Below are 11874 nucleotides of genomic sequence, written 5' to 3'. Positions count from 1 at the left end.
CTTATGAGTAGGACCAAAAGTAATACTTTTTGATAAGATAATCAGCCATATTATGGAGTACACATAAAAAGAGATGCTCTGTAGATTTACCCAGACTTAACCTATGGAGCACATCTCCGAAAAGGGTCAGGTGGGACTGAATTATCCCCCTCGCGTTCCCCGAAAACGATCATTTGTGGGGTTTCGGCTTTTCTTTCGGCGCCACGAGAGAAACAGGCAGCACCGGAGCGCCCTGTGACGTCACAGGAGGCGACTGTCAGTAGTTGCAGGACCAGCAGTGAGCCCGGGCTTTAACCAAACTCACCGCTACGTCAGATACCCTCAGCGCAAGACTGCGTGTTGTGTGTTGGTACCAACGCCACACAACGTGCGCACATTAAAGCGGTGAGTAAAGTCAACCAGCTTGTGTTCTTCCCACGTGTGACGCATGTTGCATTTAGTGCTTTAAATTCTTCACGTGACCCGCTAGCCAGTGTCGGTATTATGATGTGATTTTGAAGGCAAGTCGTTAAATCTTGACTTTAAAAGCAAGACACGAAGTCGTGACTGCTGTACATCTATCAATGCACGTTGCTGTTACAAGGACTGCGTTAACTAACGTGACTTCTAATGTCTACAATGCCACCAGCTGCGCGTCACCGACCCCACGAACACGCGGACGCTCGTGGCGATGGCGTATTTTAGTGATGATCCCAATTTCTGCTCTCAATGTGGGAATGTGCTGCCTCTTCCTGGGATACAAGACGTCGTCCGCTGCCCCCGCTGCTCCTTCTGCATCCCGGGAACAGGTAGGGCTGCGCCCCCCCCCTGAGCCCCCCCTGAGCCCCCCCCCCCCCCCCCCCCGTCACCTCCTCTAGACCCTCTCAAGGAGACGTCAGCACAGGAGCCACGTTGACACCTTCACAGTAACCTGGAATCCATCCCTGAAACCCTTTCTTCCTCCGTATTGGTCGAACCAGCGTCTGGCTGATGTGCCTCTACTGGCTGACTGTAGAATGAATCCTCTTCACATGTGTGCTTTCATTGCTGGCCCGTACACCACGTGTTAATACCCTACACGCATGTATTGGATCACCTAGAGTTCTCGGGCCGGGAGATCCGCTCCACTGTGGTGTTGAACCCAGAGGAGCAGTCGTCGATGGCGCTGAAGGACGAGGAGGACGCTGAACTGAAGGGACCAGTGGTGAGAGGCGCTGCTCGCTGTGTGGCCTCGCTGTGTGCGACTGTTCGCCGTATTAATGAAGCTCCCTGCTGCGTGTAGATTGACAGGCGCTGCGCTCGGTGCAATAAAGAGGGAATGGTTTACCACACCAGGCAGATGAGATCTGCAGACGAAGGACAGACGGTCTTCTTCACCTGTATACACTGCAGGTAATCCTTATGGTGGCATTTTCTATGTTCATTTGAATGTCCAGTTCTGTCTGATCTCTTGCTGATCATTTTGGTTTGGGTGTTACAGGTATCAAGACAAGGAAGATTCCTGAGAAGAAGTCAAACGTGTGCCCTCATGTCTACTGGTGTCACTAGGTTGGATGCTGCAACAATCTTGCACTGGGCTCCTCTGGGTTCATCTAGCGATGCCGCTGAGCTTCTTACCTCCTGTTCTCTGATTCCTGGACTTCACTCCTTGAATAACTATAAATAAATCATGTTCCCCCAGTGAGAGCTGAGCGGGTGAAACATCCATGTTGTTATTACCGTACGTGTTTGGGCCCAATCGGTGATCTCGGGGACCCTCAGAAGGCCCTAGTTTAACAGCTCGAGGGTTCCGCCAAGGTTGAACCGAGCGGCCTCTGAAATGGGACGGTCTGTCCTCGGGGGGGACTTCCTGCTTACGTCATCAGCTTTACCGCTTCTGCTCTGAGCTGAACTATAAAAGCCTTAAAACACGAAAAACCAAAGTACAGATAAGAAACATGAACTTATTTCATTTAATTAACGTTATAAGTTGTGAATTTAAAAACACGACATGGTTACCAACGTCACGTAATAGTGATTTCATAAACTAAGATATGTTATATAATATATCATTAATAATCGGTAGATATTAGAGGGAATTCTATTACTTATTACATATATTACCATTTATTTAAAAGTAAATCACCCTCCTCTGTCCTGAATAAATTAAATCCTCGTCGGCCCGCACTGCATGCTGGGATATGATGGGCCGCAAAGGACCGATCCGGTGTGTCCTCCAAACCGGCTCCTGGAGGACTGCGTCCCTCGAGCGCGTTGGGAGGAGCTGACCGATTGGGACAGGCGAGGATAAGTGACGTATGCGGTGGACAAACGCGTCCTTAAGGACGCAGCCAGTGTTTGTGAAAATGTCCAAGGCAGCGAACTGTTGCAGTATTACAAGTTTCCTGCTTTTATGATGCGTTCAGGAGACACACAGGAGACCCTCCGGGGGTCTGTCATCGCCTGCACTTAGTATTCAACGTCACAAATTCGCAGCCTGTCACCCTACGCGCATGTGCGTTCTAGTCGTTTTATTTCTATGGACTGATTCATGAACCTGTCCAGCAGGAGGCGCTGCGGAGCCCTTTAACCTGCGTTGAAAACAGCTGAAGAAGAACGTGACCAATGAGGACGCTTCAAGTCACGTGACCTGAAACCATGGCTCCAAGAAAGCGAAGTGCAGCGTGACAACGATGCGATTCCTTTGTGCTTTGAAACCGCGGTTCTGTCTGGACTACAATGTGCTTACAAGCCGATAGCGGTTCCGTTGGGTTCGGTTGTGTCGTACATTTAACACAGTAGGCCGTTAGAGCACCGGATCACTAACACAAGGTACGTGTCGTCAATAAGAACGCAAGCCTCCGGTCTGTTATTCCGTCACTATGACGAAACGTTAGGCTGTCACGTGGATGAACGACGTCACTAATGGTGACATTCTGCTTCATTTGCTAGATAATGAAGCTTCGGGTCCAGTTGCAGTGTAAGAACCTGCACGAGTACCTGAGAGAGCTGAGTCCGGACGTTTTGGATCGGCTGTACAACCACCCGGCCACGTGTCTGGCTGTGTACAGGTGCGCGCAGGTGAAACGCTGTCCCGCGTCTCTGGCCGGGTGTCCTTTGACCCAGTGTCTGTGTCTCACAGGGAACTGCCCCCTCTGGCCAAGAACTACGTGATGCGCATGCTGTTCCTGGACCAGCCGCTGCCCCAAGCGGCTCTGGCGCTGTGGGTCAAAGTAGACAGTCAGAAGTAAGTCTTCCAACAGCACAGCACTGCGCGTGCGCCGCTCCGCCGGCTTCTGCTCTGCGCCACTGCACCACGGAACAGAAACGGTCCAGTACCTGTAATTCAAGGCCAGCGATCTTGTTTCAGACAAAACAAATAACACACACACACACACACACACACACCAGAGAGCGGCTCAGCCCAGTTTCCAAGGAGGCACCTTACCGATCAGAACCTGCCGTCTGTACATAAGTCTACGCCAACACATCTGATCCTGGTTTATACAATTAAATCGATTTCTCCTCCTCGTAGATGGCAGCAGATTTCTGTCAAGAATGTCACGTTTGCTGGTGCCATTTGCTGAAAAGCAGCCCCACACCTCCAAACCTCACTGTCAGGCTGATGTGTGTATTATGGCCAAACAGTTCAACTTTGCTCTCATCTGACCACACTACATTCTCCCAGTATTTCACTGGCTTTTCCAAATGTTGTGCAGCAAACTTTAAACCAGCTTCAACATGCTTTTTTTCAGCAGTGGAGTCTTGCGTGGTGAGCGTGCATACAGAGTGCATTACTAGCTGAGACAACCGTCTGCTAATCAGGGGCCTCATTTATAAACGTTGGCGTACGCCGCTCTCTACGCAATAATTGGTATTTATTAAAAGCAAACTTGACGGAAAAATGTGCTGTCCTTCACGCAAGCTCGGACCCATGCGTACGCACAAAAACGGGTGAAATGAGAACCGTCGGCAAACGCAAGAAACACGCAAACGTGTGTGAACGTGTGTAAAACTAGACTGTTAAGAAATGCCAATACTGCCTCATAAATAACACAAACACCCGATTGATCTGCAGCGTAAAACAAACAAATACTAATTAACACATTTTCCAAAAGAAAAGTGAAATATGTTCTGCAATAATATCGGCATGTTATTAAATTCATCCTCCACACACAGCTGTTGCTTGTCAGATGAGAGTCTCATCCCAACCAGCAGATAACTTCAAACCACTTGATGCGGGCTGTCCCATAGTGCTGAAGTGTCCCCACCAGAGGACCATGGAGCCCCTCAGTGGGACTCACTGTAGCTTCCTTGTCTGTGGTGTCTCCCTGCAGGGACCACGAGGAATGCGTGTCGGTGTTGGCGGGACTCCGCCTGTGGCACAGTCAGCAGCTGCAGGGAGGTCTGCAGGGATACATCCTAAACCCAGTGTTCAAAGACAACCTGAGGATCGCTCTGCTGGGCGGGTAGGTGCTCCTTGGTGCATGTGGCTCAGATGTACTAGAGGTTCACATCCTCAATGTGGTTCCAGTTATAGCATCCAACATGTCAGTGGCACCCCCCCGCTAGTTCAGTGTAACAGGGAGGGCTGTCGCCACACAGGGGCAAAGCGTGGGCAGACGAGGGCAGCACTCTGGGTCCTGACCGCCATGCGCGGGACATTGAGAGCCTGGACCGCTACGCTATGGAGCGCTGGGAGGTCATCCTGCATTTCATGGTGGGCTCTCCGTGTGCTGCTGTCAGTCAGGATCTGGCTCAGCTGCTGGTCCAAGCAGGCCTGATGAAAAGGTACACACGAGTTCCTCTCTGCCTCACTTTGTCTTTGTCATCTTACTGTTTCTGTTCAACTTAACTATAAATGTTAATGATGCCGTAGAACTTCATGGTTCAACGCTTCCTTCTCTCTCCTGCCACTCTAGCTTGTGTGTGTTTTGGAAAGCGCTCCACCCTGTGCCCATGATGCACCACTCACCTCTCCATGCAAACCCAGAACAGAGGGAATACATTGTGGATGTGATCATTTCTCTGCAGCTTTAATATCAAAGGCCGTTCCACATGTGATAATGAGCAGAAACAGTCAGCCAAAGGGCCTGCAGCCGTAATGACAAACCCATCTGACGAGTACATTACATTTAGCATTCCGCCAAGAGGGAAGGGACCCTCACAGCTAGAATGAAGTGGCATCCCGAGTGCTACCTGAAGTCTGCAGAGGGGGGGTTAGATGTCTCGGCTTTCTGCATCCTGATTGTAATTCCTCATTCCACCACTTATGTAGAACGAATGACTGATTAAAGTCTGAAGTACACGTTAAATAAGGGTTGTGTTAGTGCCACAGAAATGCATGTGAAGCCCACATGTCTCATGCTGTCCCCCTTGTTGCCCCGTCAGTGAAGCAGGAGAGGCGCCCTACATCACATCCGCTGGTTTCCAGTTCCTCCTGCTGGACACCGCCTCTCAGCTGTGGTACTTCACCCTGCAGTACCTCAAAACCGCTCAGGTATCTGGATCACCTGACTAACCAACGGCAGGGCAAGAAAACACGAACCTCAAGATGTCTGATAGCGTTCTTCTGTTCCTTTGTGTAGCCAGCTGTGTGTTTACTGGGACACTTTGATACTTGGTTCATTGGTATAGTAAGCAAACAAAGTCCAACCCGTCTTATCCCGGGTTACACCCTGAATCTTCTCTGCTGCTTTGGATTTGATCCAGGAGGCCAATATACTCACCATGGATGTTCTGCCTCTTGTACGTGTTGCACAGACGCTACTCAGGCCGACTAATGAGAGACGCGGACCCATTTGATGTAACGTAACACTGTAACTGCTTCACTTTCTGTTGATGGAGTTCACACTTAAATTCTGTCCAGCTCCAACAGGCTGCAGCCTTAATGGTGAATGGAGGACATCATCTAGTCTAACTCATGTAAAGGTAGTCAGTTGTTGGCTGTTCATAACTGATGGCTGTAAATGAAGGTGGATGGACCTTTTTCAAGTTCTGATGGACACGGACATGAGCTGCTGAAGACTCTTGATCACACTGGTCCGTTTGTAGGATTACTACCTGTAGGACATGAGTGAATCAGTGGTGTGGTGAACCTACCGGCTTCTAATATCAGGCAATGCTGGAATTCACTTATTTCATCAGCTGTCCACTGATCTATACTTCATGCCTTGTCTCTTGCAGACTAGAGGGATGGACCTGGTAGAGATCTTGTCCTTCTTGTTCCAGCTCAGCTTCTCTACTCTCGGCAGAGTGAGTGTGCTGCAAAGCAACATGACGAGAGAATTCCTGCTTCCTTTGTCGTTCTTTGTTGTTGTTGACCAACATGTTGTTGCTTGTGGGCCTCAGGATTACTCCGTGGAGGGCATGAGTGAGTCATTGCTCACTTTCCTGCAGCACCTGCGAGAATTTGGACTCGTCTTCCAGAGGAAGGTGAGTTCCTTGGAACGGGAGGGAGGATCCAATAACTCCACATCTCCTTCACATGATGCTCACAGGGCAGCCGGGTCACTGAAAGCAAAACCATCACGGCACTGATGAACGAGGGTCATCTTGTGACATCTACTAAAAGTTGCTGATCTTTTATGAAAATGTTTAATGAAATTAGTGTCAATATACTGCTTCCAGTAGGGACGGATCGGTATGTTACTTGTTGAAATGCTGCTTCAACTTCTTCATATTCTATTTCTTCTGTCGCACCTTTTAGCTATTAAAAGCCTTACAGGTGTTTCCAGCCATGACTTTTCTCCCTCTACCTGTTGGAAAATACTACTCAACACGACATTTACCCGACTCAAAGGATTCTTCCTTCGGCTTCAGGTTACAAACATCTGCCCCCCTCCTTGGGGGAGGGGGGGGCAGCATCAGCTCCCACTGCTCACCTCCACATCAAAGGGAGAGATAGCATTGTCATGTTGTTTCCACTGACGCCACACAGCATGGGGACTGGCATGCTGCAGTGGACAGAAGCTTAGAATCTGGTTAAGAAAATATTATTTTAATTAATTATTATTATAAAATAGTATTCCCACACATCCTCTGTCCCGAAACCCACCATCAGCACAGGAAAACTCCCCGAAAAACCCTTCATGGGGAAAAAAGGGAAGAAACCTTAGGGAGAACGTCGGAGGAGGATCCCACTCCCGGGATGGACAGACTACAATGGATGCCATGTGTACAGAATGAACAATGTGTAATACATGCAATTCCTATGATAGAAATGATTCAAGTAACTGAGTAGTAAGCCAGGCGCACAGCAGGACCACTGCAGGGGCCATCACCGTCAGATAGAACCACCATCAGATAGAACCACCATCACATAGAACCACCATCACATAGAACCACCGTCACATAGAACCACCGTCACATAGAACCCCCGTCACATAGAACCCCCGTCACATAGAACCACCGTCACATAGAACCACCGTCACATAGAACCACCATCAGATAGAGCCACCGTCACATAGAGCCACCGTCACATAGAACCACCGTCACATAGAACCACCGTCACATAGAGCCACCGTCACATAGAACCACCATCAGATAGAACCACCATCCACAGAAGCCTAATGTTGGTTTATGAGTGCAGTAATATGATTAATGTCTAAAATAATAATAATAATGATGATGATGATGGCAGCAGCAGGCGTCAGGACCAGGGTCCAGAAGGAACCACGATCTACGGAGACCTGATAGGGGAGAAAACACAAAAAACTCCCGGAAAGAAGCTGAATTAGTCACGTGCATTAATAAAACGTGAATTATTGTAGAACGAGAGCGTGAGAGAGGAGCTTGTGTGTCCTTCATGCCTCATTTGAACTAATGATTGACAATTCATAACGGTCGTGGATCCAACAGACTTACACATTTGGCCTCAGCCCCCCGAGAACCGAGGAGTCCAACTCTCGTCCCATAAGGACCAACTCCAATGTGGTGACCGAGAAAGCAGAAGGTACAAGTGTTTCAAACTGCTGGTGGAGTCGTATTTGTTGCCGGTAACCCCAGGGTTGGCGGTTCAAAATCACGACACCCTAACTGCTGCCCGGGGGCCTTTACTCCCACTTCTCTCTCTGATTCCCTGTACGTATTCTGCTATTGATAGTAATACTATTACTACAAGCCACATAGCCATTTGTTTGAATTCATTTTGGTTTTTCTCATTTCTGTATTTCTGTATTCTGTATTCGGCAATTTTTAAAATGTAATTTCAGCTTCTGGCATTTTCTAGTATTCTGTAATTCTTCTGCTTCTTGTCAACAGAGGAAGTCAAGGCGGTACTACCCCACCAGACTAGCCATAACCCTGGCTGCAGGAGTCACCACCTCCTCCTCATCCTCCATCTCTGTAGCTGGAGATGCAGGCTTCATCGTGGTAGAAACCAATTATCGTATCTACGCCTACACCGGTACGTATGAACTGTGGAAGCTTTCAGTGCTGCCTGCCAACACTCAGAAGTCCCTGCTGAGTGAGAAGACCGTGGCACCACATTGATCGGATTTCGGCCGCCCAGCTGGTTGTGTTTACCAAAATATTTGATACCTGATGTAAAATACAAATAGTATGTTCACTCAATACGAAGCCAGGGTCTCTCTGGCCTCTTGGTTCTGGAGTGAGGAAGTCAATAGCTTAGCATACTTAGCATAGACTGGATACAGGGGGAAACTGGTATCGTGGCTCCGCCCAGTGTTCATAAAACATACCAACACATCTAAAGCTTTTCACAATATTCATTCAACTCATGTATGTCACTATATGTCCGAGTCCGATATGTCCGAGACTGACCCGTTCCCCCACAGACTCCGAACTTCAGATCGCCCTGGTGGCCCTCTTCAGTGAAATGCTTTATCGCTTCCCCAACGTAGTGGTGGCGCATGTAACCAGGGAGTCCGTGCAACAGGCCATTGCCAACGGCATCACAGCACAACAGGTACTCTGCTACTGCACACAATGGAGGATTGTACCATTAATCCTTTGTTTCTTCACTTCTCTTGCGTAACAGGAGAATATCCAGAATATTGTCCAGCTGCCCACTATTCTCAATACTTCTTTTCATTACTCCCTGTTTATGTGTTGCTATTGGGAGTTGGAAGTAAACTCCTTAAAGGCTTGAATCAGAATGAAAATTCTGAAGGACACATTGATTTACTGAAGGCCGGGAAGACCTGCTAGTTCTGTTAAATTCCTCCTGTGTAAGTGACAGCTAGCACTCCACGGGTTATGTGCGTTATTACACATAACCCGTGGAATGTCATTCTAATGGCCGGTTGTTGAGCCCCGGTACCCCCCCCCCTTTTCCCCACTGCAAGATGACAAAGAACAGCACGGAGAACAGTCAAGTCTGACTAGATACATAAGCTAAGGCAATGAGTGAAGAGTTGCATATTTGATCCTCTTTACTCCTGTTATATTCATGTGCACTGTATGCACTGAGCTTTTCTTGCAGTTTATCCAGACATGTAAAAACATACCTCTGCAGGTGACGGTATCAGAAAGTAATGTGATTAACAGAGAAGATGTTGGGCAAAGGGAGATCAGTCTGAATATTTGATGTCCCTTTCCTCCTGCAGATTATCCACTTCCTGAGGACCAGAGCTCACCCTGTCATGCTCAAACAGGTACATCCTACACTTCCCATCTGCTCACACTTCATTCTACGGTTTGACCCTCCTTCTCTGTGCTTCAGACTCCAGTGCTGCCTCCAACTATAACAGACCAGATCCAGCTGTGGGAGCTAGAGAGAGATCGACTGCAGTTCACAGAGGGTATGTTTATTTCAATGGGGGTCGACCCTGCTCAGCTGCTGTGACTGGACGACAGGCCTGGACTTGTGATCTGCTCCTGTTTTCCTGTTTACCTGTAATCAATGTAGTATCAGGCACAGTTCCTCAGCACTAATTCTAAGTAGTGAAGATCAGCACGACAACTGAGCCGTGGGACAAAGATGCTTTTCTTCTATTTCGGCTTCGATAAAAATACCAAAACATTTTGTTGTACATGTTTTATAGCCACAGCTTTTGAGGTTTGTCATCTGTTAATTGATGGAGAAGTGAATGCGATAGCCAGGAGTCTGAGAGGCAGTAATCCAGAGGAGTGCTAGCGACGTGTTGACCTGTATGATGTTGTCTCCTTCAGGAGTGCTCTATAACCAGTTCCTCTCCCAGGCTGACTTCGAGGTGCTCCGAGACAGAGCTCAGGTTGGATTTTATTCCCCATCTGTTAATATCTTGTATTAAGTTGAATGTAAATGTGGATCTATTAATTCAGGAATACTACTGTACACAACAGGAAGCAAACAGCCACTATAAAGATAAACTGATTTGTGTTCCCATATGTTTGTCTACTTACTAAGGTAAATCTTCGAGGAGCACTGTGCTTCATTACATTGTGCTCACCAGTTTGTCATTGCTATGTAAAGGAATGTGCCGTAGATCTGACATGGTAGAACACTCTATCAGAACCCCAGCACATCTCTGACCAAGGGACAAGGCGCGCTTCGATGTGAAGTCCCAGTAACAGAGGACCTTTGCTCCTCATACTGTGTGTCTAATGGAGCCATTGTGGTGCAGGGTCTGGGCTGTCTGGTGTGGCAGGACGTAGCTCACAGAGTGATGGTGGTGTCACCGCACGGACACAGTGAGGTCAAGAGGTTCTGGAAACGGCAGAAGACTCCACACACCTAACTACACTTACTCCCATGATGTCAGGATTGTCTTGCTGCAACAATGGTTCCTTCCTGTCAGTGCTGTATGAAATCTTTTTTTGTTTCATAAAATAAATGCCATGTAATCTGGATTAAATACTAAAAGAAATCTACATCTCTGCTCATTCTTCTTTCTAATAGAAAAAAAAATCAAGTAATGTAAATTGCAGATGAAATTGTGGGTTATAACACCTGCAATAGGTCTGAGCGGATGAAGTAAAAGAGAGATGGGAGAAAAGAGTCAAGGCACCAGGTATATGAAAGACATTTTCGCCCTGGAGCACTGCAGCATTCCTCAAATACTTCAGCTGAATATGACACATGGCATAGCTGCATAATTGCTATACAGCTGGGTCTTATTCGTGCCTTCAATCTAGCACTGACAACTACCGTATCTCTCCAACTTAAAGGTTGGAAACATTTTGGTTTCATGATCACGTGTGAGTGTGCTTGGATGTGAAAAATATCACTGTTGATGTATCTGTGTACATTTTATATATATATATATATATTTTATACATTTTGTATTGGACAAAGAAAAATAACAGATTTGCCTGAAAAGAAAGTACTTGCATGGGCTGTATTCCTGGAAACCATGAAAGATCTTGGCCAAAACTCCTATATGATAGCCCAGTGTGTGAACTATATCTGTAAACGTTGTACTTTGAGGGAAGCAGAACAAATCTAAAAATACTTTAGTGGAGGCCTCACAAGAGTCATGACAGAGGAGTGATGTATATTCTTTCCACAGCTCAGTGAATCATGAGCCAATTTTCAAGTCAAGACCCTTGTTGTAATTGTCAGAACCAAAGTGACTAGAGAAAAGGTGTAGTGAAATCTGTTCCCCACATGGAAATTTCAGCTGAGCTTTATTACTTGAAATATTCAATACATTTTTTCATTGAAAAAGTCAAAGGTAAGGAGCACTTATGAATGAAAAGCCAGAAGGTGATTTCAGTGCTTCCAGTGCTCAACCTAAGATTTTTGCATGCCCCATTTTCGTACTTGTTTGCATCTTGGACTGATCTCCCGGTTTTGACCTTGCTATTAAAATCAAAGAGGAAAGTTTAAAGCTTTATCTTAAAAGAGCTGACCGAATCTGCCCCCTGGACTAAAAGTGGAAGCTGGTTCCACAAAAGTGGCGCTTGATAACTGAAAGCTCTCGCTCCCATCCTACTTTTTAAAACCCTAGAAACAACAAGTAACGCAGAGCA

At 47.1% G+C, this 11874-nt stretch overlaps 2 protein-coding genes across 4 annotated transcripts; both read left to right on the top strand.

Moving 5' to 3' along the window:
* Positions 1 to 209: 209 nt before the first annotated feature.
* polr1h (RNA polymerase I subunit H) lies at positions 210 to 1684 on the top strand. Of its 2 annotated transcripts, none has more exons than XM_040188885.2 (5): positions 210 to 384; positions 629 to 788; positions 1080 to 1183; positions 1262 to 1371; positions 1460 to 1684. In XM_040188885.2, the coding sequence occupies exons 2-5, from the start codon at positions 671 to 673 to the stop codon at positions 1482 to 1484; spliced, it is 357 nt and encodes a 118-aa protein (XP_040044819.1). In that variant the 5' UTR covers positions 210 to 384; positions 629 to 670; the 3' UTR covers positions 1485 to 1684. The 2 variants fall into 2 exon arrangements, with proteins under 2 accessions (XP_040044819.1, XP_077937349.1); XM_078081223.1 differs by having other exon boundaries at positions 269 to 381.
* An 839-nt stretch (positions 1685 to 2523) lies between these two features.
* On the top strand, positions 2524 to 10769 carry gtf2h4 (general transcription factor IIH, polypeptide 4). 2 transcript variants are annotated; one of them, XM_040188882.2, is made up of 14 exons: positions 2524 to 2790; positions 2911 to 3029; positions 3101 to 3205; positions 4296 to 4427; positions 4564 to 4749; positions 5350 to 5458; positions 6145 to 6213; positions 6310 to 6393; positions 8221 to 8365; positions 8757 to 8887; positions 9528 to 9575; positions 9644 to 9722; positions 10093 to 10154; positions 10527 to 10769. In XM_040188882.2, exons 2-14 carry the CDS (start codon positions 2914 to 2916, stop codon positions 10638 to 10640), a joined length of 1380 nt encoding a protein of 459 aa, XP_040044816.1. In that variant the 5' UTR covers positions 2524 to 2790; positions 2911 to 2913; the 3' UTR covers positions 10641 to 10769. The 2 variants fall into 2 exon arrangements, with proteins under 2 accessions (XP_040044816.1, XP_040044817.1); XM_040188883.2 differs by having other exon boundaries at positions 2565 to 2790; positions 8823 to 8887.
* Positions 10770 to 11874: the final 1105 nt, after the last annotated feature.

This window comes from Gasterosteus aculeatus, chromosome 10 (genome assembly GCF_964276395.1).
Source record: "Gasterosteus aculeatus chromosome 10, fGasAcu3.hap1.1, whole genome shotgun sequence".
Classification (NCBI taxonomy): Eukaryota; Metazoa; Chordata; class Actinopteri; order Perciformes; family Gasterosteidae; genus Gasterosteus; species Gasterosteus aculeatus.
Note: the sequence above shows the minus strand (reverse complement) of the source record. Positions and strands in the feature narration are given on the sequence as shown.

Excerpts from the sequence above, each read along its gene's own strand:
- polr1h (XM_040188885.2), top strand. The coding sequence starts at position 671 with ATGGCGTATTTTAGTGATGATCCCAATTTCTGCTCTCAATGTGGGAAT. Across the intron at positions 789-1,079 it reads CTTCTGCATCCCGGGAACAG|AGTTCTCGGGCCGGGAGATC; the intron begins GTAGGGCTGCGC and ends TGGATCACCTAG. Across the intron at positions 1,184-1,261 it reads CTGAACTGAAGGGACCAGTG|ATTGACAGGCGCTGCGCTCG; the intron begins GTGAGAGGCGCT and ends TGCTGCGTGTAG.
- gtf2h4 (XM_040188882.2), top strand. The coding sequence starts at position 2,914 with ATGAAGCTTCGGGTCCAGTTGCAGTGTAAGAACCTGCACGAGTACCTG. Across the intron at positions 3,030-3,100 it reads ACGTGTCTGGCTGTGTACAG|GGAACTGCCCCCTCTGGCCA; the intron begins GTGCGCGCAGGT and ends TGTGTCTCACAG. Across the intron at positions 5,459-6,144 it reads AGTACCTCAAAACCGCTCAG|ACTAGAGGGATGGACCTGGT; the intron begins GTATCTGGATCA and ends TGTCTCTTGCAG.